The following is a 22,011-nucleotide window of genomic DNA, read 5'->3' on the forward strand; positions in this document are numbered from 1 at the left end:
CACAGAAAAGGTACCAACCCCCGCACTGGGTATCAGATACAAGTTCAAGTGGTGTCAATAAACAAGCTGAGAGCCACTGTTCCCGATTCCTCTGGACATATATTCCTGAAATAAAGTTTGAAAGAGAAGCTAACTGCTTCAAGGTGCTGTATCCCCGCAGTGCTACTATCCAGGCTATGGTATCTCCCAGGCTTCGGTGGGGAGATCTGAACAGTCCTTACCGCTATAACTCCAGGAAGGCAACAAGCCTGGTAGAAGCTTATTGCCTTGACTTGGGTCACAGTATTGCCTTCTTGGATTGAATAATTAGGCTCAGCTTCATCTTCGTTTTCAGCACCATTAATTAACGGCCTGTGCGAATCTTCTTCAAAATTTTCTTCTGTCTCGATACCTGGGATACCTACAACAACAGCGACAGCCACACTGAGAGGTGCCTGCCAGGTGCCCGGCGCTGTGCTAAGTGCTTTACACCTACCGTTACTTGTGAGGTCCATGCTATTTTTATTTGCGTTTTACAGAAAAAGTTACTAAGGTTCCGAGTCCAAGGTCAATCAAGGTCACAGAGCTAATGAGGAACAAACCCAGGACTCAAATTTTCCTTTATCTGGCTTCGAAGCAATGTTTTTTCAACCACGTCACACTCTCTTCTTTCATACAGAAAAACTCGTTAATTACGTACTATTAAACTGACGTGTCTCTTCAGTAAGACTCAAAAGACAGAAGAATCATACATCTATCTGCTTCTGTGGTTTCACTTGTACGTTCTGCCTGTACAATCTGTATTTAACCACAGATAAGTATTTCACTGAATTATTCTTCTGAAGAAAAAAAGATCTGTCTCAAGAAGCGAAATTCAAAATCCATCCATGCCAATTTCAAGCCAATGTCTCCATTATAAAACCTCATTTGCAAATGATGAGTTTTCCCTAAATCTATAAAAAGGTGAGCCTCACTCCCTCAAACATTTGCAGCTGTGCCAGGCGAGGCTGTGGCGTCGACAGGACACAAAACAGCAAGACTGCTCTTTTAATTCACTGAAAGGAGCCCACCGTTCTCCTAGGGAGAAAGATCCGGGCTGTTCCAGCCTCGGGTTTCTCTTTGCCCGTGTTAGCAAGACGACTGAGTAGAAAAGCAGCTTCTCTCACCGATTTCTTCCGGTGACACCAGGAGTCCAAAGAAGATGATGATCCCACCAGCAAACTGCACGGCCGCCGTCACCAGGAAGGCATACTGGGGGGCGGGAAGGGGAGAGGTGCTCCTGACACATCGGGGATGCTCATTAACCACACAGTCGTTAGAGACACACGTGGGAGGACGGCACGACCGGGAAGGAAATAAGCGCCGGGCGCCCGGCCTCTGCCAGGCTCTGAGCTAAGTGTTTTACTTGTTTTCTCACAAGTTTTTCCCAGGGACTCTGTGCAGATCTGAGAGGATAATTAAGGTCTCCTGGACACTGAGTGGTACTATTACAACTGGGAAGTCAGAATTAGCTCCAAGAATAGTGCTCTTGCCACCATTCAGCCTCACGTAACAGACAGTATCTGCCCTCAAAGACAGTTTCCAGTTGAGGGGGGTTACACACTACACATAACATTAATTAATAGGAACCTCCCTGGTGGTCCAGCAGTTAAGAATCTGCCTTGCAATGCAGAGGATGTGGGTTCGATCCCCGGTTGGGTAACTAACATCCCACATGTTGTGGAGCAACTGAGCCGGTCCAACTACTGAAGTGCGCATGACAGACTCTGAGTGCTGCATCGAAGAACCCACACAGCCAAAAAACTAAATAAAGATAAATTTTAAAAAGAGACACCACACATTAATATAGGCAGCACGGAGGTGGGTAAATGAGAAGGCTGAGTCCCCATAGGAAACATACAGAGGAACTGAATCTGGAAGAAAAAAGCCAAGGAGGTTGAAGGAGAGAGACAGTGCTTAAGGGAAGAGTTGAAAATCCTGGCAAGTGACCACCTTTCCCAGCACAATTGAAGCCACCAGGCGGGAGGGAGATGGGAAGCCTTCTGCACAGGGGGAGCTGAGGGCTGTGCTGGGGGTCACAGGGAAGAACAGTGTCCTTCCGACGGTCCAGGTGAGACACTCGAGAGCCAGACGGCATCAGTGAATTTTATTTAAGAGAAAATGGAGCCTGAGGTGTCAATGAGTGTTTCCAGAATTCAAATCTGGGAGGAGCCCATAGGGTGACCTCAAATTCCCATTTGAGCCAATTAGTACAATCCAGGTGTGAAGCTAAGAAACCTGGGAAAAGGTGACTATGAACACAGGAAGGACTTCCCACTGGCCCTAACTAGACCAAAATTCTTCAAGGACCAAACACTTAGCAAGCTGTTTAAAAACTGTTACCTACTTTCTAAAAGAGCAACTTACTTTCAGTTATTAGGTTTGGGGTTTTGTTTTGTTTTGGCTGCACTGCATGGCTTGAGGGATCTTAGTTCCCCAACCGGGGACTGAACCCACACCCTCAGCAGTGAAAGTTTGCAGTTCTAACCACTGGACTACCAGGGAGTTCCCAATTATTAAGTCTTTGAACAGGCAATCCGTTGACATGAGCCATTTGATTTTTTTATTTGTCGAACATAGAAGCACTGTTATTTAGCTTGTACTTTCCAAAGTTTGTTTTGGAAACACACAAGCCAATACAATAGATACTCGTTAATTCTTCCTCCATTTCACATAAATGGCAATACTCAACACACGGTTATCTTTACTTAACACATCACTGAGCTCCATCCCAGTCTGGACACGCAGGGCTGCCTAACTCTACTTCACAGCTGCATAGATTCCACTGAATAGGTGTTTCGTGGTTTAACTACTTCCCGTTTGGTTGACATCTGTTACCAATCTTTTGCTATTACAAATAATGCTGAAGCAAATAACCTTGCAGATGTACTCTTTGTATATGATGAAGTATACTCATCAGTCGGATTAATTCACGGAGGTCGAACTGCTAGGTCAGAGCCATTATAATTCTGATGTGTTAGTCGCTCAGTCGTGTCCGACTCCTCGCAACCCCATGGACTGTAGCCCACCAGGCTCCTCTGTTCATGGGATTCTCCAGGCAAGAATACTAGAGTGGGTTGCCATTCCCTTCTCCAGGGGATCTTCCTGACCCAGGGATCGAACCCAGGTCTCCCACATTGCAGGCAGATGCTTCACCAACTGAGCCAGCAAGGAAGCCCAGTTAAGTGACTGGGCTTTTGACAGACATTCCTATGTTGACCCCAAGAGGAGTTATTTACTCGCCCACCCTGCAATGCCTGATGTTACCTCCTAGTAAACATGGTACCAAACTTCTGGATTTTTTCCAATCTAATAAGGATACGGTGTAAGGTTTTTTCTCTCTCTTTTTTTTCACAATGTAGTTTTAATTTGCATTCCTCTACCACTTAATACCTACACTCCTATAAGGGCAGAGATTTTTGGCTCTTTGGGCCAAGGCTCTATCCTCTACTGCCTTGGGGCACTTAAGAGGAACTTAAGAATATTACTGAGTGAAGTGGAATATCCTGTCATATGTTTACAAGCCATTTCTCTTTCCTTTCCATGAACTACACATTTACCTTTCTTTCCGTGTGTTGTTAGTCTTTTTCTTTATCAATTTGTGGGCACTCTTTATACATTAAGGAGATTAGCTCTTTATCTGTAACATGAGTTGCAAGTACTTTTCCCCAAATGATTATATGTCTTTAGACTTAGGTGTTTTTCCATGACTAATTTTTTTTTAATGTGTTTCAATCTACCATAAGCTTGTCCACTCTTAATACAAACCTTGCCCCTCCCAGACACAGCACTAGGTCATTTAAAATGGTCACAGGATTACTTCCTAAAAATAAAACATATATTTATATACTGAAGAAAAAGCTAGGGAACAAAACACCTACCTCATAACCATACTGCAGAACAGAAGAAGCTAGACATGCGCCCAAAATATTGCCCACGGAGGCACAGGCACTCCAGAGACCAAAAACAACTCCTCGCCTAGGATGGGAACAGAGCAGAACAGAAGACAACACAATCAGAACGCGTTCTGTGTGCAGCTCAAGTACAAAATGGCCACACAGCGCAGGCTTACATTACACAGAATCAATGTTCCATTTCAACACGTTTTTTTTCAAAGTACACCCAAATGGCAAAACACTTAACTGGGTAGCTCTCTTCTTCTAAGATTTTATTATACTAAAGTTCAATTTGGGGCCCACTGAAAGACACTATTCAGAGAATTTAAAAAGACAAGCCCCATGGATTGGGAGAAACTATTTGGATGCCACTTATCTGACAACAGACTTGCTGCTGGGATGTAAAGAAATCTCAGAACTCAATACTGTGAAAGATAAACAATGCAATAAAATTCTAAGGAGTGTTAAATCTATAATCATCTCAAATACAAAGTTTCAGAAAAGGGGGCAAAGATTTTAATAAATGCTTTACACACACACACGTAAAATAAGATGCAAATAAGCACATGAATGGAGAAGGAAATGGTAACCCACTGCAGTATTCTTGCCTGGAAAATTCCACGGATAGGGGAGCCTGGCAGGCTACAGTCCATGGGGTCACAAGAGTCAGACACCACTTAGCGACTATGAAAAGATGCTCAGCATCATCAAACATCAGGGAGATGCAAATTAAAATCACAACAAGGTATCACTACACACCCAGCAGAAGAGCCAAGTCAAGACACACTGAGCACACCAAGTGCTGGCAAGGGTGTGCAGCACCCAGAGCCCTTACACTGCCGGAGGAACGTAAAGCGGTTCAACCACTCTAGAAGAAACTGCCAGTTTCTTAAAAAGATAAACATGCTCCTGCCATAAGATCCAGCCATTCTACTCCAAGGTATTTATCCAAGGGAACGAAAGCATGTGTCCATACAAGTATTTGTGAACAAACAAGCACAGTGGCTTCAATAGTAAAAGCCAAAACCTAAAAACCTAGATGTTCACCAACTGTGATACAATGGGTGACTCCTTAGCCATAAAAAGGAATGAACTATCGATGCAGACATGGATGAATCTCAACATTACTGTGCCGAATGGAAGAAGAGAGACGTGAAAACATACTGCAGGGACTTTCCAGGTGGTCCAGAGGTTAAAACTGCGAGCTCCCAATGCAGGGGGTACCAGTTTGATCTCTGGTTGGGGAACTAAGATCCCACATGCCACAAGGCACAGCCCCATAAAATCAAAAACAAAAACGGAGAGGGAGACAACACTGTACAGTGAAAAAGCGTGTTCAGAAGCCACTTCCAGCTGTGCAGAGTGATCGCCAGCAGCTCACGGCCCGGGCTCGGTGCTCTCATCTGGAAAGTGCTGTGCTCCTCAAACACCTGGGTGCGGTGGCAGAATTGACAGTTGGGGCTGCAAAGGTGTATCTACCAGTACCACCAGCCTCGATGTGTTCTAAAAAACTATGATCCCAGGACTTCCCTGGCGGTCCAGTGTTTAAGACTCCGAGCTCACAATACAGGGGACACGGGTTCAATCCCTGATTGGAGAACTGAGATCCTGCATGCTATATGGCGAGGCATTAAAAAAAAAAAACAATGACCCCTGACAACAGGAGGAGGGATATGACTCACACATTGTAACAGCTTTTCTGGGCAATGTCGTCAGTAGATCATTTAACTTTTTTCACTTGGAAATCAAATGATTTGAACTAGACAATCTCTACATTTTCATCAGGACGATAACGCCCCAAGCCTTTAAAACACAAAACCTACCAAGAGGATAAAGGTCAGGGTCTGAAAAACACACTGATCAAAGACATTTCGGAAGAAACTGGCTGAAAACAACTGTGACTGTAAGTTGTCACAGTTTTACTGGTACTTTGTGGTTTACTGCTACATTTCACAGGAAGAGTCACTCTGTGTCAAGTGCAGCATCAATTTCACTTACTAGTTGTTATTCACTTAAAAACAGAATGCCTTACTTTCAAAAGTAAACTATAATGGCTGTCTCTGTGACTGAAACAGAGAAATACTGAAGAGTTAAGACTGTCCAGTCTCCGCTACCCAACACCCAGTGTCACCCAATTTGGAAAAGCTCAGGTAAGGATTATCTCAAAATGACACATGTCAAAGTGATTATCTTGAAATAACAGCATTTCAGGTGGTTTTGCCTTTATTTCTCTTTGTTCATTTGAAATAGCTGGTTTTGCAACAATAATCAAGTAGCCTTGGTATAATTTTCAAAAATCATGACTGGAAAGACATTACCTTAAAATTTTAATACAAATAAACAGCACATAAACAGCATCACCTACTCCAAAAGAAAACTAAAGTATAAGAGGGGAGGGACTTCCCTGGTGGTCCAGGGGTTAAGAATCTGCCTTGTAATACAGTCGATGTGGGTTCGATCCGTGTTTGGGGAACGAAGATCCCACATGCCACAGAGCAACTAAGCCCGTGCACCTCAACTACTGAAGCCCATGCCCTCTGGAGCCCACAGACCACAACCAGCAGTTCCTGCACTGAAAGGAGAGATCCCACAAGATGTGACAAAGATCCACGTGCTGCAAATAAGACCTGCTGTAGCTAATACATAAATTTTTTAAAGTATCACTGGGGAATTAGTACCTCTGAAAATCAATTCTATTAAACCACTGACAGCAGAGTTGGAAAGAAACATAAATCACTAGCACAGGGCTTCCCCTAGTGGTACAGTGGGTAAGAATCCACCTGCCAATGCAGGGCACACGAGTTTAACCCCTGGTTCAGGAAGACTCCACATGCCGAGAAGCAAGCAAGCCCATGCGCCACAACTACTGAGCCGGCACTCCAGAGCCAGAGAGCCTCAACTACTGCGGCCTGTGCACCCACAGCCTGTGCTCTGCAACCACAGAAGCCGCAATGAGCAGCCCGTGCACCGCAACTAGAGAAAGCCCCCATACAGCAACAAGGACCCAGTGTAAGCAAAAATAAACAACAGTATTAAAAAAAACAAAAGAAGTCACTAGCACACTGAACATAAACATTATTTCACAACAAACACAGATCATTATCGACAAGCACCATTACTCCCATTAGGAAACTAGGGAAGATGGAAGACCGAGGGGAACTGCCTAAAGCATGCACTGATCACCATGGCGGGTGGGTAGTATCTGCTGGGTACACTGGCCCCCAGGTAAGAGAGTAAACAAAAAAGACAGAGCTATCAAAGAAATCAATGCGCGTTTCACAACACATGAATATTTTATCCAGAACAAAAGCTAAATATCCAAATTAACAGTCCCTGAAGGCAGAGAGCCACAAATGACGATAAACAACAAAGGCAGAGTGTCACGAACGGTAATGAGAAACAGAGCCAAGTCTCTGGTATCTCTACTTATTTTCCATCTGTAGGGTAAGTACGGGTCTTCCTGGGTGGCCCAGAAGATCCATCAGCAGGTGCCCATCCATATGCCATGGCCCCCATCACACACACCAACTCACATACGACTGATAAATAACAGAAGGTTTGGGGGGAGATGGCCAATTTAACTAAGGCCCGAAGTCTGGCCAATTCTTCGTCTGTATCTTCTTAAAGCCTTTGCTCTGTGACTCAAGGCAAGTCCCAAGGACAACTTCTGAGCTCAGTTTTCTTATCTTTAATTTTAGAAGGTCAAACTAGATCACCGAGTATCAAAAACAGGGAAGGCAAAACCCACAGGGAGATACATGATGAGATGGCATGCAAGATTTCTATTATTACAATGTGTTATTTGTGTTCTCTAAAGGAAAGATTTGAAAAAAAAATTGAGATGTACTGCCTCAGCCACACTCAAAGTCTGACCATAGTCACAACAGTGCTGTGAACGTGTCTCACGGGCCAGACCTTCACTAGAGTCCACACTGTCTCCAATGTCCACTGATGTGAAACCTCCTCTCTCTGCTATTCTAAACTTCCTAAAATAGAGGGAAGACACGGGCGGTGTTGAAAAGATCAAGTGATGGGCAGCTGGACACAGAGGGGTAAGGGGAGGGGGGTAGGACGAACTGGGAGAACAGCGCTGACGTATATACACTGCCACGTATAAAGCTGACAGCCGGGGGAAGCTGCTGTATGGCACAGGGAGCTCGGCTCGTGCTCTGCGATGAGGCAGCGTGGGGGAGGGTCCAGAGGGAGGGGATATGTGTACACATACAGCTGATTCACTTCACTGTAACACTGTAAAGCAATTATACTCCGTAATAAAATTTTAAAATTAAAAAAAAAAAGGATAGAGAGAATCGACTCTGACAAATCTGAACAATCGGATATTAAAACTATCAAACAGGGAAATGAAAGAGGAAGAAAGTGGCATACCCAGCTTTCCCAAACCAGTTGCCCATAACAGCAACGACGCAGGGCCAGCCGGTGGACTGCAGCAGGCCGTTCACGATCCACAAGCTACAGTACAGCCCCTTGTTGTAGAAATGCAGCCATTCCGTGACAGTGCCAAAGACGAAGACCTTAGGGAAGAAGAAAGAACAAGACGCGGGTCACATCCACATGGACACCCCGACTCAAGACCCTCTGTGATAGACACATTCAATGTCTGGAGCCTGAGAGACTAGCAGCAGACTCTTCAGATGCCCTTGCTCAGAGCGGTCCCGAGCAAGATAAGCATCAAACCACCCCTGACCAGAGAGGCAGAGACGGCAAATAGCGTAAAACGCAGCGAGGACCATCCCTCCAGCTTGCATCTTCCACTCTAAAAGATTGAGCCCCCACTGTGTGACCTCATCTCACATCTATTTCCCTTTCTTCCTGTTTATGGAGGACGGTAAAAAAGACTACTGGAGTTCACGTGTGTTGATTTCCACCATAACATGTGTAAATTTCCAGGCACATTGTGGGGGCCAGAAAGCACCAGCTATTTTTACTAACCGTGGCTACTCAGTGTATCACCATAGCTTGTGACTGACTCAGTCATTCAGTGGCATGTATCAAGTGACTGCTTTTTTCCAGGCGTTCTGCTCAGGGTGGGCGTTTTATTTGTAGTCAATCTCCTTTGGGAATGTTTGGCGTGGGTTTAAAAACAGGGTATGTCTAATACTGTATGATTCCAGTTACATGACATTCTGCAATGAGGGAAACCATAAGGAAAAATGGGCAGTGGTTGCCAGAGGCCAGGGACAGAGGCAGGTGGCAGTTACACGGCTAGTCACTTGTCACAATTCAAAACTGTGCACTGAAAAGGGTGAGTTTACGGACATACTTCAGCTTTTCTAAAAGTGTGATAAAAAAAAAGAAAGAAAACACTGGGTTGGCCAAAAAGTTCATTTGGGTTTAGGAAAAAACCCTAAACCAGGTTTTAAAACAGTCTCTACATATATGTGGGCGAGCAGCTTATGAATAAGGTGCTTCAATCTCTGAAATATAAAGGAAAATAATTTTTTCCCCATACACCAATGGCAGACATTGAAAAACAATTAATAGAGTCTAACTAAGCTCCATGCTTTTATTCAATCAACAAATGCTTATGAACAAATACAGATGATTCTAATATGGATCCTGCCCTCTGGAGTACTGAGTACACCAAGAACCATTCTAAATGCCCCCCACACAGTGATTCACAGGACCCTCACTGCAACGTTGGGTGCAAGTATTGGAAAGCGGAGCCTGAAGCATGGAGAAACCACAGCTAGAAGCTGCAAGGGAAGGCCTGAAGGCCTGGCAGTGCAGCCCTGCGGTGTCTATGGTCTCCACCACCCTGCTGTAGGCTCCTAGGGGCAACAAGGCTGACCTGAAACAAGCAGGCTGAGCAGCAGACAAAGGAAGTGCCTCCATGGAAAGTCAGGGGCCGGGGCTCAGGACAGGGAGCGACAACTTCCAGGAGCCGGGTGGATAAAGTCAGGCATGAGGAAACAAGGGTCATCTGGCCAGTGACTTGAAGGAGACACTGAGTTAGACTATGAAGAGCTGAACGGAGGACACTGAAGGCAGGAAGAAGAGCAGGAACAATAGCAGTGAGGTAGAAAGGAGCAGGATGCGTGAGGGCCATGGAAGGCAGCTTGGTCTGGGAGAGCAGAGGGCTGACACGCAGGGCAGACGCGACTGCAGAAGAGAGCTGGGGCCGGGTTCTCGAGAGCAATGGACGCCACTCGAGTTACGCTGTGACCTTTGTTGGTGACTGAGAATCAAGGAAGGGGTGGAATTAAAATCACACTCTCAAGATGTCTCTTAACCAAAAAGGCACCCAAGGGATCAGAAAACCAAAGATTCATTTTACTATTCTATAGACAGAAGTAGGGGGCTTGCTTGGATTCTAAAATTCCTGGCCAAGATAACAGTAACTGGAATGAAAACAACAACACTTTTCAACTTACCACTAATGCAGAAGAGCACATGCCAAAAGACAGAACCCATCGCAAATTCAGCCGATCCCCGACGATACCGCTGATGAAAAGGCCCTAAGAAGGAAGCATTTCATTTTACAGCTCTGGGTAACAACACAGCCTGGAAAAAGTACGATACATTCCAAAGCAAATGACGCAAACAAAACACAAAAATTAAACCTCACTCTCGTGCTTAGCCTAATCTCTGTATCAGTTTCACCAGTGTTTCAAGAAATGACAACTGCTTCTGACACTGTAAACATTTCATGCACCAAGACAGTGTAATTCAGTGCAAATTTTCCTTCTATTTGACCCCCCATAACTGCCTGAGACACCTAGGGGAAAAAAAGAATAATTATAATAAAACAAGCACACAAATATACTGCATCTTCTAGAACAGATGAACTCCAACATCAGTATCTGCTTTCCCAAAGGGATTCGTCTTAGCTATTTGCATTCTGAATGAAGATGTTACAACATGTCCTACGGAACAGAAGCGACGGGGCCATGTGCCCTGCCTGTTTCATCTAACCCTTGGGCTTCATCACACCACGAGGCAAGGAGCACAGGGAGGCACAGACGGTAATTAGCTGAAGATAAGTACAAGTGTTCTGCTTTCTGTTTTCCTCCCACTGAGTGGTAGGAATTAAAAGGCTGAGCTCATGGCAGGACTTTCTGGGCTTCCCTGGTGGCTCAGAAGATAAATAATCCGCCTGCCAGTGCAGGAGACCTGGGTTCGATCCCTGGGTTGGGAAGATCCCCTTGAGAAGGGAATGGCAACCCACTCCAGTATTCTTGCCTGGAGAAGTCCATGGGCAGGGGAGCCTATTGGGCTACAGTCCATGGGGTTGCAAAGAGCCAGACACAACTAAGCAACTAACACACACATACACACACAGCAGGAAGGCAGACCAAAAAGCTAAGGGCAACACACTTCAGGTTTCTGCCACAAATATGTAAAATGAATAAATGTCTTAACTAAATACCTGAATTCAGATACAGGTGTTTCTAATAAATTGACTATATTATACATATAATAGATATATTGTGGCTCAGCTGGTAAAGAATCTGCCTGCAATGCAGGAGACCTGGATTCGATCCCTGGGTTAGGAAGTTTCCCCTGGAGAAGGGAAAGGCTACCCACTCCAGTATTCTGGATTCTGGCCTGGAGAATTCCATGGACTGTATAGGCCATGGGGTCGCAAACAGTCAGACATGACTGAGTGACTTTCATACACACACACATAAGAGAAAATTTAGATGAAAAACATCATAATAAATGTTTCTCCCTCATTACTGTCAACACTTCACTAAGTCAAAAGAGGCACCTGCCCACGTTAGAGAAGATTTTATGTCCTAAAGCTCCAATTTACAGGGTGTTATGCTATACACAGGGTTTTCCTGGTGGCTCAACAGTAAAAAATCTACCTGCCACTAAAGGTGGAGAAGGCAATAGCAACCCACTCCAGTACTTTTGTCTAGAAAATCCCATGGACAGAGGAGCCTGGTAGGCTGCAGTTCATGGGGTCGCTAGAGTCGGACAGACTGAGCGACTTCACTTTCACTTTTCACTTTCATTTCACTTTCACTTTTCACTTTCATGCATTGGAGAAGGAAATGGCAACCCACTCCAGTGCTCTTGCCTGGAGAATCCCAGGGATGGGAAGCCTGGTTGGCTGCCATCTATGGGGTCGCAGAGTCGGACACGGCTGAAGCGACGCAGCAGCAGCAGCAGCAGCCACTAAAGGAGATAAGGGTTCAATCCCTAAGTCAAGAAGATCCCCTGGAGTAGGAAATAGCAACCCATGCCAGTATTCTTGCCTGGAAAATTCCATGGATGGAGAAGCCTGTGGGGGTACAGTCCATGGGGTCACAAAGGAGTCAGACACGACTGAGCAACTAAACAACAACCTTATATACAGTAAAGGCAGAGAAGAAAATCTCTCAATTGTGTTTCACATTAGGGACCTAACTTATTCTGTACTGCTCCAAATGCCCAGACAATACCTGGAAGTAACAGAATGAAATGCAGTTCAATATAAAGATCTATGATCCCTAATTTTTTTTTTTTATTTTGCCGCACCACACAGTAGGCGGGGTCTCAGCTCCCTGACCCAGGGATCAAATCCCCATCCCCTGGTACTAGAAGCACAGAGTCTTAAATGCTGGACAGCCAGAGAAATCCAGATCACTGATTTTTCATGGCACATATCTTTTATCTCCTAAACCTATTTAATCCTATAGACAACTATATTATCATCATAACTCTATAGATAAGGAAACGATCCAAAAAAAATTTAAATTCCATTTTGATACTGAGTATCACAGCTACTTGCTAGCAATGAGCCACCATGAGACCACAAGACTTCCTCTAATACTTCCTCAAAGGCTGAAGGAGAAGCACCATTGGATGGGATTCTGTACCGAAAAGGCTGGGCTGAATGATCCAACATCTGCTCCAACTGTGTGTGTCTGTAAGTTTCCTCTTCCCAGAAGGAACATTCTAATAATCACCCACATTAGCACGTGCAGATGACGTTGGGACTTTCACCCAGGATTTCACATCACATGCATGGCTGCTGCTGTTTAGTTGCTCAATCGTGTCTGACTCTTGGTGACCCCATGGACTGTAGCCTGCCAGGCTCCCCTGTCCACGAGATTTTCCAGGCAAGAATACTGGAGTAGGTTGCCATTTCCTTCTCCAGGGGATCTTCCCCACCCAAGGATCGAACCCTCATCTCCTGCTTGATAGGCGGGTTCTTTACCACCAAGCCACCTCTGCAGCCACCAGATGTTCCTGATGACCAGTCAGGGACTCTGGCTGCCCGATTCCAGGATACTACCTCAGTCAGAGCTGGCCTGGCCACCATCTTGTGGTTCTTCTGCTCCCTTCCAGCCTCCCCGCACCATCCCTGGTCTTCCCAAGCTGGAAATGCAGGAACCCCTTTCTTGGGGCCCAGCTCAGTCTTCGCACCTCATCAACTCTCCCTGTGCTCTCTTCCCTGTCTTCATCAACTCTCTCGATGATTTTCATCCAATCTTGAAAAAAATCATCTATGTGCCAAGGGCTCTGAAATCTCTACCTACACTCACGTCTCTGCTCTTCTCGAGGTCCTTCCTGGCCATCCTACCTACGGGACAAACTCACTCCCTGCCTGGTTCTACTCCACAGCCCTTACCACCTTTGAATACACTCAATAATGTCCTTCCTTATGGCATGGTATTACTGCTTGTCTCTCTTAGTTCCCAGTCAAGAACAGAAGCTTTTTAAAGGTCGGGAGTTTTCCTGTGCTGCTCACTGATGGATTCCCCTCAACGAGAAAACCACAAGGCATACACTAGGCACCCTCAAAATATCTGCCACATGGATGGACGGATGGCTAGATGGATGGGCGGGAAGGACACAAAATATAAACTCCAGGGAAACTGAGCTCTCCTCAGTCAGCACATTCAAAATCCCTCACCAACTTGGTAAGATGTGGAGTCATTTACGTCTTTCCTCCACAGAAAAGCCTAGCATTCTAAAACTTACCACAGCATAGGAGAAGAGGAAAATGGTATCCAGCATTCCGAGGAAAAGAGTGGCTTCCTCTGCACTGGGAAACAAATGGTTGCTGCTCCAAATCTGCGGTCACACAACAAGAACCTGTTAAGACTCACTGGGCCAAAGCACCTTCTGGAACCACCTCCGCCCACCCTCACGGAAACCTGAGGTTGAGAAGAGCAAATCAGCACTCTGTACCTGAGGAAACCCATATGCAAACAGGTCCATGAGGCCACAACGATTTGCATAATAACACTAAAACGCTATCTGCTTCTTCCCTTTTAACTGTTCCCTGATGGTGCAAAAGCAGTGGTGGATAAAACTCCTGTGCCTGAGCATGGATGGAGCAGTTACACCAAACCATACTACTAAGCCCTGTATCTTTTACTGCCTCACAGTTCCCAAAAAGGGGAACTTCACTGAAGAAGGTCCTTGGCACATACTAGACACTCAGTAAATATTTGTCAAGCATTAAAAATTATTAATCTTATTAAATCTGGCCCGAGTCCCCACTCCCCTTTTTTTTTAAATAATCTGTGCCATTAAGTAGAAAATATGCATCTGGCACTCAGCACACCAAAGAAAGACATCTGTTTTGAGAAAACTGTGAGTTGCAGGCTGGAATGTCATTTTTCCTTGAAAGAGTGACTGACAGACAAAGGCTAGTTATTCAGATTTGGGTTTCTGGCAGATATTTCCTCCAAAAAGAATGAAATGAGCCTGTCACTTCCAAGACCCATTCAAAGGACAAGACAGACAAATGGATCTTAATGTAAGAGGATAAAAAAGTTAATTAATATAGTTTCAGATTCCACATTGTCACTAACCTTTAAGAAATTGCCTCTTGTCAAGTTCTGGTATAGTATCAAAGATAAATATCCACAATTAACTAAAAAGGCTATTAAAATACTTCTCCCCTTTCCACTATGTATCTCTGAAAGCCAAACTCTCTTTATACCCTTCAAAGGATCCTGCTACAAGAGATTGAATTCAGAAGCAGACATGAAAATCCATTGTCTTCTATTAAGTCAGACAGGAAGAGATTTGCAAAAATATAAGTCAGTGTCACTCTCCTTAGCAAGTGATTCTTTTTGTTGTTTTGAAAAAGTCGTTTCTCATAACATGTTATTTATGTTATTAACATGTTATGGGTTACTTAGTTCATTTTTAAATAACTTAAAACCAATGTATTTTTTTAAATTTCTTGGTTTTAATTTCTGAAACAGTAAGTCTCTATAAATACAAACTCATAGCTCTTTGGGATCTCCAGATAAAGGAGTTGTACTAAATGGTTTCTCAGATAGGTTATTATAGGAAAGAAAATTTGGGGATCTCCCTGGTAGTCCAGTGTTAAGACTTCGCCTTCCAATGCAGAGGGTGAGGATTGGATCCTTGGTCAGGGAGCTAAGACCCCATAAGCAGGCTAAAAAGCCAAAACGTAAACCAGAAGCAATACTGTAACAAATTCAATAAAGACTTTAAAAGTGGCCCACATTAAAAAAAAAAATCTTGTAAAACAGAAAACTTTCTGACTTCAGAATATTAAGAAGAGGGCCTCCCCCAGCGGTTCAGTGGTAAAGAATCTGTTTGCCAGTGTAGGAGACATGGGTTCGATCTGTGATCCAGGAAGACACCACATGCCATGTGCCACAACTACTGAGCCTGTGCTCTACAGCCTGCGAGCCACAACCAGCGAGCCCACGTGCGCAGCTACTGACGCCTGACAGCCTAGAGCCCCGACGTGCTCTGCAACGAGAGAAGCCACTGCAGTGAGAAGACTGTGCCCCGCAACTACAGAGTAGCCCCTGCTCTCCACGACTAAAGAAAACGCTGGCACAGAAGCAAAGGCCTAGCACAGCCAAAGACAAAATAACTCACTAAATAAAATGATTTAAAAAAAAAAAAAAAGAATATTAAAGAGAAAAACCACAAGCAGCAACTTTGAAAATACATCATCGCTTCACAGAAAGAAAACTCCTCAAATTGTCAAGAGAATATATAAACTGTGATAGCAGTCCAGTAACTCATTTCTGTGTGGCTTGTGCCATCTGTCTTGTTATTGATACCTTAACACTCACACTCTGCTTTCAGGAGCAGAAGAGACACTCACAACTGAGACCCATCAGTACGTCAGGGTGACAATTTGGGGCCCTAAATACTTCCAATGAGAGTTACCTCACCATCTTTCCCCAGAGCACAAGCTCTGACTCCTGATCCCATCGAGGCTCAACAGGACCCAGGATGAAGCCCTGTGGGGCACAAGCCAACGTGAGCCAGAGCTCACATCCGAGCAGCTGCTCCAGGTTTCAAGGGTTTTTTCTTCACTCTCATGAGAAGCCACCGAAAATTCCCTGTAGGTGTGGCTGTCACAAAAACGGACAGATTTTAAACGGCATTTTTCTGCTTCACTGCCAGAATTCAGCTGAAGATGCTAGTGACTGCCTCCTTCACAAGTGCAAACAAATCCCAAAACTAAAAGAAAAAAAGCAGGATGAACAAAAAGATTCAGAAAACAGGATGAAAGAAAGAAGGCTGGTGAAGAAAGTTTACATCAATAATGCAGCTCCGATCAAGACAACTATACTAACAGGCGAGAAGATAACTATCTTGAAGAAAACTGTGTGGGTCGCAAGTTGAAAGGTCATTTTTGCTTGTAAGAGGGACTGACAGACGAACTCTAGTTATTCAGATTTGTTTACTGGCAGATATTTCCTCAGAAGAGAAGGAAATGAGCCTGCAAGTCACCGACAGAGTGACTTCAAGTTGCCAGTCTCACGCTGGCCTGCACCTGTGCACAGCTGCCGTGTGGAGGGCCGGCCTGTAGAGGCCTGCGCGGATGGAGGCTCTTGCTCTTCTCCTGCGCGGATGGAGGCTCTTCTTGCTCTTCTTGTGGGGGAGGGCTTGTATTGAGCTACAATGATTGCTAGCGTTGGGACACTTCCTGGAAGCACTAAAGGTCGCTGTGTGGGTTTCCTAAGCGAGAATGTTTATCACAGAGTGACAGCTCTGTGTGGGGGTGGGGAAACTTGTGACATGAAAGAGCTTCCTGAAGCAGGGCAGAGGATGAGCTGAAGCTGACGTGTGTTCAGGGCTCTGGTATCGGGTGCCGTGAGAACCGGAGGTAAGAGCATCTGTGCTCAAGGTTGAGCTGGAACGCTGAGGGCACCTTGAATCCTGCTTTAGACTGGAGAGAAGTTTAGACTCTGCACTCTGGAAGGACTGTGCTGTCTGGAGTGGTAAGACTTTCTAATTTAACAGAAAAAAAAAATTCTTGTAGAAAAAAAAAAACTGTTTATAAGTTTCAGTCAAGTTGTCCTCAACTATTAGATTCAACCATTTCCTGTCCATTATCTATAAACATAGATTTTATATTATGTTCTCTTACTATTTCCAACGTTTGCCCATGTCAGTGGGATCCATTATAAAGTCTCAAGGTACAGAGACTGTGTCTGCTTAACGTCTTTTGTAAAGCACCTAATATAGCTCTACATAAACATGACAGCTATAATAAGTACTTTATGAAGACGCTATTTAGGGTACTTAAGAAACATTGAATAATATATATAAACAAAACATTTTTTAGATTTTACACATACTTCTGGTTCTAAGAATCTTTCCATTTTGGACGAGAAAGGCAGGCTCGGAGGGAAGCTAGAGTTAAGACAGTTATAGACACAGAAACACAGGAGGAGTGAAAGTAAATACTGCCCTAGCCACACTGCTCCCAGTAGCAGCCTTCAGGAAAAAAAAAACCTGGATGTTTAAGTCTAAAAGGAAATGGAAAGCTGGCACTGCTCTCCACCAGGGCAGGTACAGAAATACAAAGATCCCCAGATAAGTCAGAACCTGACTTCTACATAACCAATCCATCTGAACTCCTGAATCCACAGTTCTGAACAAATCAAAATTTGTTGTTGCTGTTCAGTCGCTAAGTCATATCGAACACTTTGCGACTCGGTGGACTGCAGCACATCAGGCTTCCCTGTCCTTCACTACCACCAGGAGTTTCCTCAAACACATGTCCATTGAGTTGGTGATGCCATCCAACCATCTCATCCTCTGCCACCCTCTTCTCCTCCTGCCTGAAATCTTTCCCAGCATCAGGGTCGTTTCCCATGAAATCTATTTTAATAAGCAGCAATTAGAATAAGTAAGTAAATAAATATCTTAGCAGGAAAGTTAATGCAAGTTCAACATACACTAACAACGTGACCTGGTTACTGGCAGCAAAGAGTTACGTAGCAGACCTGATTCGTATCCTTAAACAGATCTATCTGGCAAGGTTGGCCCCCGGAACCTTGGGACTTGGGAAGGTTCCCATCATTCCCTGCGAAGAGTGGCTCCCTGTGGCTGCACTGCCTGCCCCAATAATATGGTTCGTGCTGAACACTTGCTTTCCTTATGGGAATGTGGAGTTTTCATACATGCCAGGCAGAGGATGCCAGTATGATGAGCCCCAATAAAAATCCTGCCACCAAGTCTCCAATGGGACTCCCTGGTAGATAATACCTCACCGGAGTGTCAGGACTTGTTGCTGGAAGAATTAAGCACATCTATGGTGCAGACAGACATAACTGAGCGACTGAGTGCGTGCGCGCGCGCACACACACGAGGGGCTCTTGGAAGGTTTTGCCTTCTTTCCTCTATACCTGACCCTATGTGTTTTCCCTGTGCTGACTTTGCTCTGTACCCTTTCACTGTAACCAACCATAGTTTTGAGTCATTTGCTGAGTCCTGTGAGTCCCTCTAGTGAATCACCAAATCTGAGGGTGGTCTTGGGGACCCCCAATCAATGACTTTAAAAACAAAGGCAGTATAACCAAAACTGTAGTGCCTAAATCAATCCTGTTATTCTATATACTGATCAGCCTGTATCTAAAATAGCACATTTAGAGCTTGGCATCACAAAACTATAGCTGAAGAAGAAGCACAGATGTTCTCCCTAAACAGGACAAATTTAGGGAGACGGATTTTCCGCAAATATTTGAGAGGCAGCAAGAATCAACTTAGTACACAAGGCTCAGGATAAAACCTAAGATCAAAATTAAAGAGAACACTCTCCCGTTAGCATAAGAAAGAACTTGTGAATAATGAGAGTTAAATAAAAATGTAATTGTCCACCTGAGAAAACAAGGAGTTTCTTCACCCTGAAGAACTAAAGCAGAAGTTGGGTGGTCACCTTTCAATGACGGTTAAGAATTTTATGCTGGCTGAGAGGTTAGAGCACATGACCTCTCGTGGCCACTTCATCTTTAGGGTTAATGACACGTCAGTGAACGATCAAACGTACTCACTATGCGCACAGCACTGGTCAAGCCCCAGTCAAGAAATCTAGCCATCTAGTCTTAAAAGCTTGCCTTTCAAAAGTCATAGTCAGTAAAAGACTTCAAAACTCAGTACTTGGGTGCAACCTCAACAATGACACAATGATCTTGGTTCATTTTCCAAGGCAAACCATTCAACATCACAGTAATCCAAGTCTATGTCCCAACCACTGATGCCAAAGAAGCTAAAGTTAACCGGTTCTGTGAAGACCTACAATACTTTCTAGAACTAACACCAAAAAAAAGATGTCCTTTTCATCACAGCAGATTGGAATGCAAAAGTAGGAAATCAAGAGACATCCAGAATAACAGGTAACTTTGGCCTTGGAGTACAAAAATGAAGCAGGCAAAGGCTAAGAGTCTTGTCAAGAGAACACAACAATCACAGCAAACAGCCTTTCACAACAACCTTAGAGACAACTCCACATGTAGACATCACCAAATGGGTGGTCAGTGTCAAAATCAGATTGACTACATTCTTTGCAGCCTAAGAAGTTCTATATGGTTGGCAGAAACAAGACCTGGAGCTGACTGTGGCTCAGAACTAGAGTTCCTTATTGCAAAATTCAGGCTTAAATTAAAGAAAGTAAGGAAAACCACTATGCATTCAGGTATGACCTAAATCAAATCTCATATGATTGATTATACAGTGGAGGTGATGAACAGATTCAAGGGATTAGGTCTGGTAGACAGAGTACCTGAAGAACTATGGACAGAGGTTCATAACACTGTACAGGAGGCAGTGACCAAAGCCATCCCAAAGAAAAAGAAATGGAAGTAGGCAAATGGTTATCTGAGGGTTTACAAATAGCTGAGGAAAGAAGAGAAGTGAAAGGCAAGGGAGAAAGGCAAAGATATACCCAACTGAATGCAGAGTTCCAGAGAATAGCAAGCAGAGATAAGAAAGCCTTATTCAATGAACAATGCAAAGAAACAGAGGAAAACAATAAAATGGGAAAGACTAGAGATCTCTTCAAGAAAATTGGAGGTATTAAGGGAGCATTTCATCCAAGGATGGGCGTGACAAAGGACAGAAACAGTAAGGACCTAATAGAATCAAGAATACACAGAACAACTATACAAGAAAGCTCTTCATGACCCAGATAACCATGACTGTGTGGTCAGTCACCTAGAGCCAGACCTCCTGGAATGCAAAGTCAAGTGGGCCTTAGGAAGCATCACTACGAACAAAGCTAGTGGAGGTGATGGAATTACAGCTGAACTATTTCAAATCCTAAAAGGTGATGCTGTTGAAGTGCTGCACTAAATATGCCAGCAAATTTGGGAAGCTCAGCAGTGGCCATAGAACTGGTAAGGTCAGTCTTAATTCCAATCCCAAAGAAAGGTAATGTCAAAGAATGTTCAAACTACTGCACAACTGTACTCATTTCACATGTAAGCAAGGTTATGCTCAAAAATCCTTCAAGCTAGGTTTCAGCAGTACCTAAACTGAGAACTTCTAGATGTATAAACTGATTTAGAAAGGGCAGAGAAACCACAGATCCAATTGCCAACATTTGCTAGATCATGGAGGAGAAAGCAATGGCACCACTCCAGTACTCTTGCCTGGAAAATCCCATGGACAGAGGAGCCTGGTGGGCTTCAGTCCATTGGGTCTCGAAGAGTCGGACATGACTGAGCAACTTCACTTCCACTTTTCACCTTCATGCATTGGAGAAGGAAATGGCAACCCACTCCAGTGTTCTTGCCTGGAGAATCCCGGGGATGGGGGAGCCTGGTGGGCTGTGGTCTATGGGGTGGCACAGAGTCAGACACGACTGAAGCGACTTAGCAGCAGCAGCAGCAGCAGCTAGATCATGGAGAAAGCAAGGGAATTCCAAGAAAAACATCTACTACTGCTTCACTGACTATGCTAAAGCCTTTGATTGTGTGGATCACAACAAACTGTGGAAAATTCTTAAAGAGACAAGAATACCAAACCACCTCACTTGCCTCCTGAGAAACCTGTATGCAGGTCAAGAAGCAACAGTTAGAACTGGACATAGAACAATGGACTGGTTCAAAATGGGGAAAGGGTATGTCAAGGCTGTATACTGTCACTCTGCTTATTTAACTTACATGCAGAATACATCATGCGCAATGCTGGGTTGGATGAATCACAAGCTGTAATCAAAATTGCCAGGAACAATATCAACAACATCAGATAAGCAGATGATACCACTCTAATGGAAGAAAGTGAAGAGAAACTAAAGAGCTGCTTGATGCGGGTGAAAGAGGAGAGTGAAAAAGCTGGCTTAAAATTCAACATTCAAAAAACTAATATCTTAGCATCCAGTCCCATCACTTGATGGCAAATAGAAGGGGAGAAAGTGGTCTTCCCTCATAGCTCAGTTGGTAAAGAATCCGCCTGCAACGCAGGAGACCCAAGTTCGATCCCTGGGTGGGGAAGATCTCCTGGAAAAGGGATAGGCTACCCACTCCAGTATTCTTGGGCTTCCCTTGTGGCTCAGCTGGTAAAGAATCTGCCTGCAACATGGGAGACCTGGGTTCAATCCCTGGGTCAGGAAGACCCCCCTGGAGAAGGGAAAGGCTACCCACGCCAGTATTGTGGCCTGGAGAATTCCATGGACTGTATAGTCCATGGGGTCGCAAAGAGTCGGACATGACTGAGTGACCTTCACTTCACTTCACTTCAATTGGAAGTAGTGATAGATTTTATTTTCTTAGGCTCCAAAATCACTAGGATGGTGACTGCAGCCATGATGCTTGCTCCTTGGAAAGAAAGCTATGACAAACCTAGACAGTGTATTAAAAAGCAGAGACATCACTTTGTCAACAAAGGTCTATAGAGTTAAAGCTATGGTTTT

General features: G+C 44.4%; 1 protein-coding gene across 8 annotated transcripts in view; it reads right to left on the bottom strand.

Annotated features, from left to right (window-relative positions):
* Nucleotides 1-22,011, bottom strand: part of SLC37A3 (solute carrier family 37 member 3) — a 72,254-nt gene that overhangs the window by 40,230 nt on the left and 10,013 nt on the right. For 5 of the 8 annotated variants that reach the window (XM_025291643.3, XM_044946948.2, XM_006078780.4 and 2 more), the window contains exons 4-9: nt 13,848-13,940; nt 10,307-10,390; nt 8,301-8,446; nt 3,900-3,996; nt 1,146-1,230; nt 222-400 (exon numbers count right to left, since the gene is read on the bottom strand). In XM_025291643.3, the coding sequence (XP_025147428.1) occupies nt 222-400; nt 1,146-1,230; nt 3,900-3,996; nt 8,301-8,446; nt 10,307-10,390; nt 13,848-13,940 (684 nt within the window). The remainder of the gene's footprint in view (nt 1-221; nt 401-1,145; nt 1,231-3,899; nt 3,997-8,300; nt 8,447-10,306; nt 10,391-13,847; nt 13,941-22,011) is intronic. The other 3 variants (XM_025291642.3, XM_045166467.1, XM_025291644.3) reach the window with 3 other exon arrangements.

The sequence above is a fragment of the Bubalus bubalis genome, chromosome 8, assembly GCF_019923935.1.
Source record: "Bubalus bubalis isolate 160015118507 breed Murrah chromosome 8, NDDB_SH_1, whole genome shotgun sequence".
Classification (NCBI taxonomy): domain Eukaryota; kingdom Metazoa; phylum Chordata; class Mammalia; order Artiodactyla; family Bovidae; genus Bubalus; species Bubalus bubalis.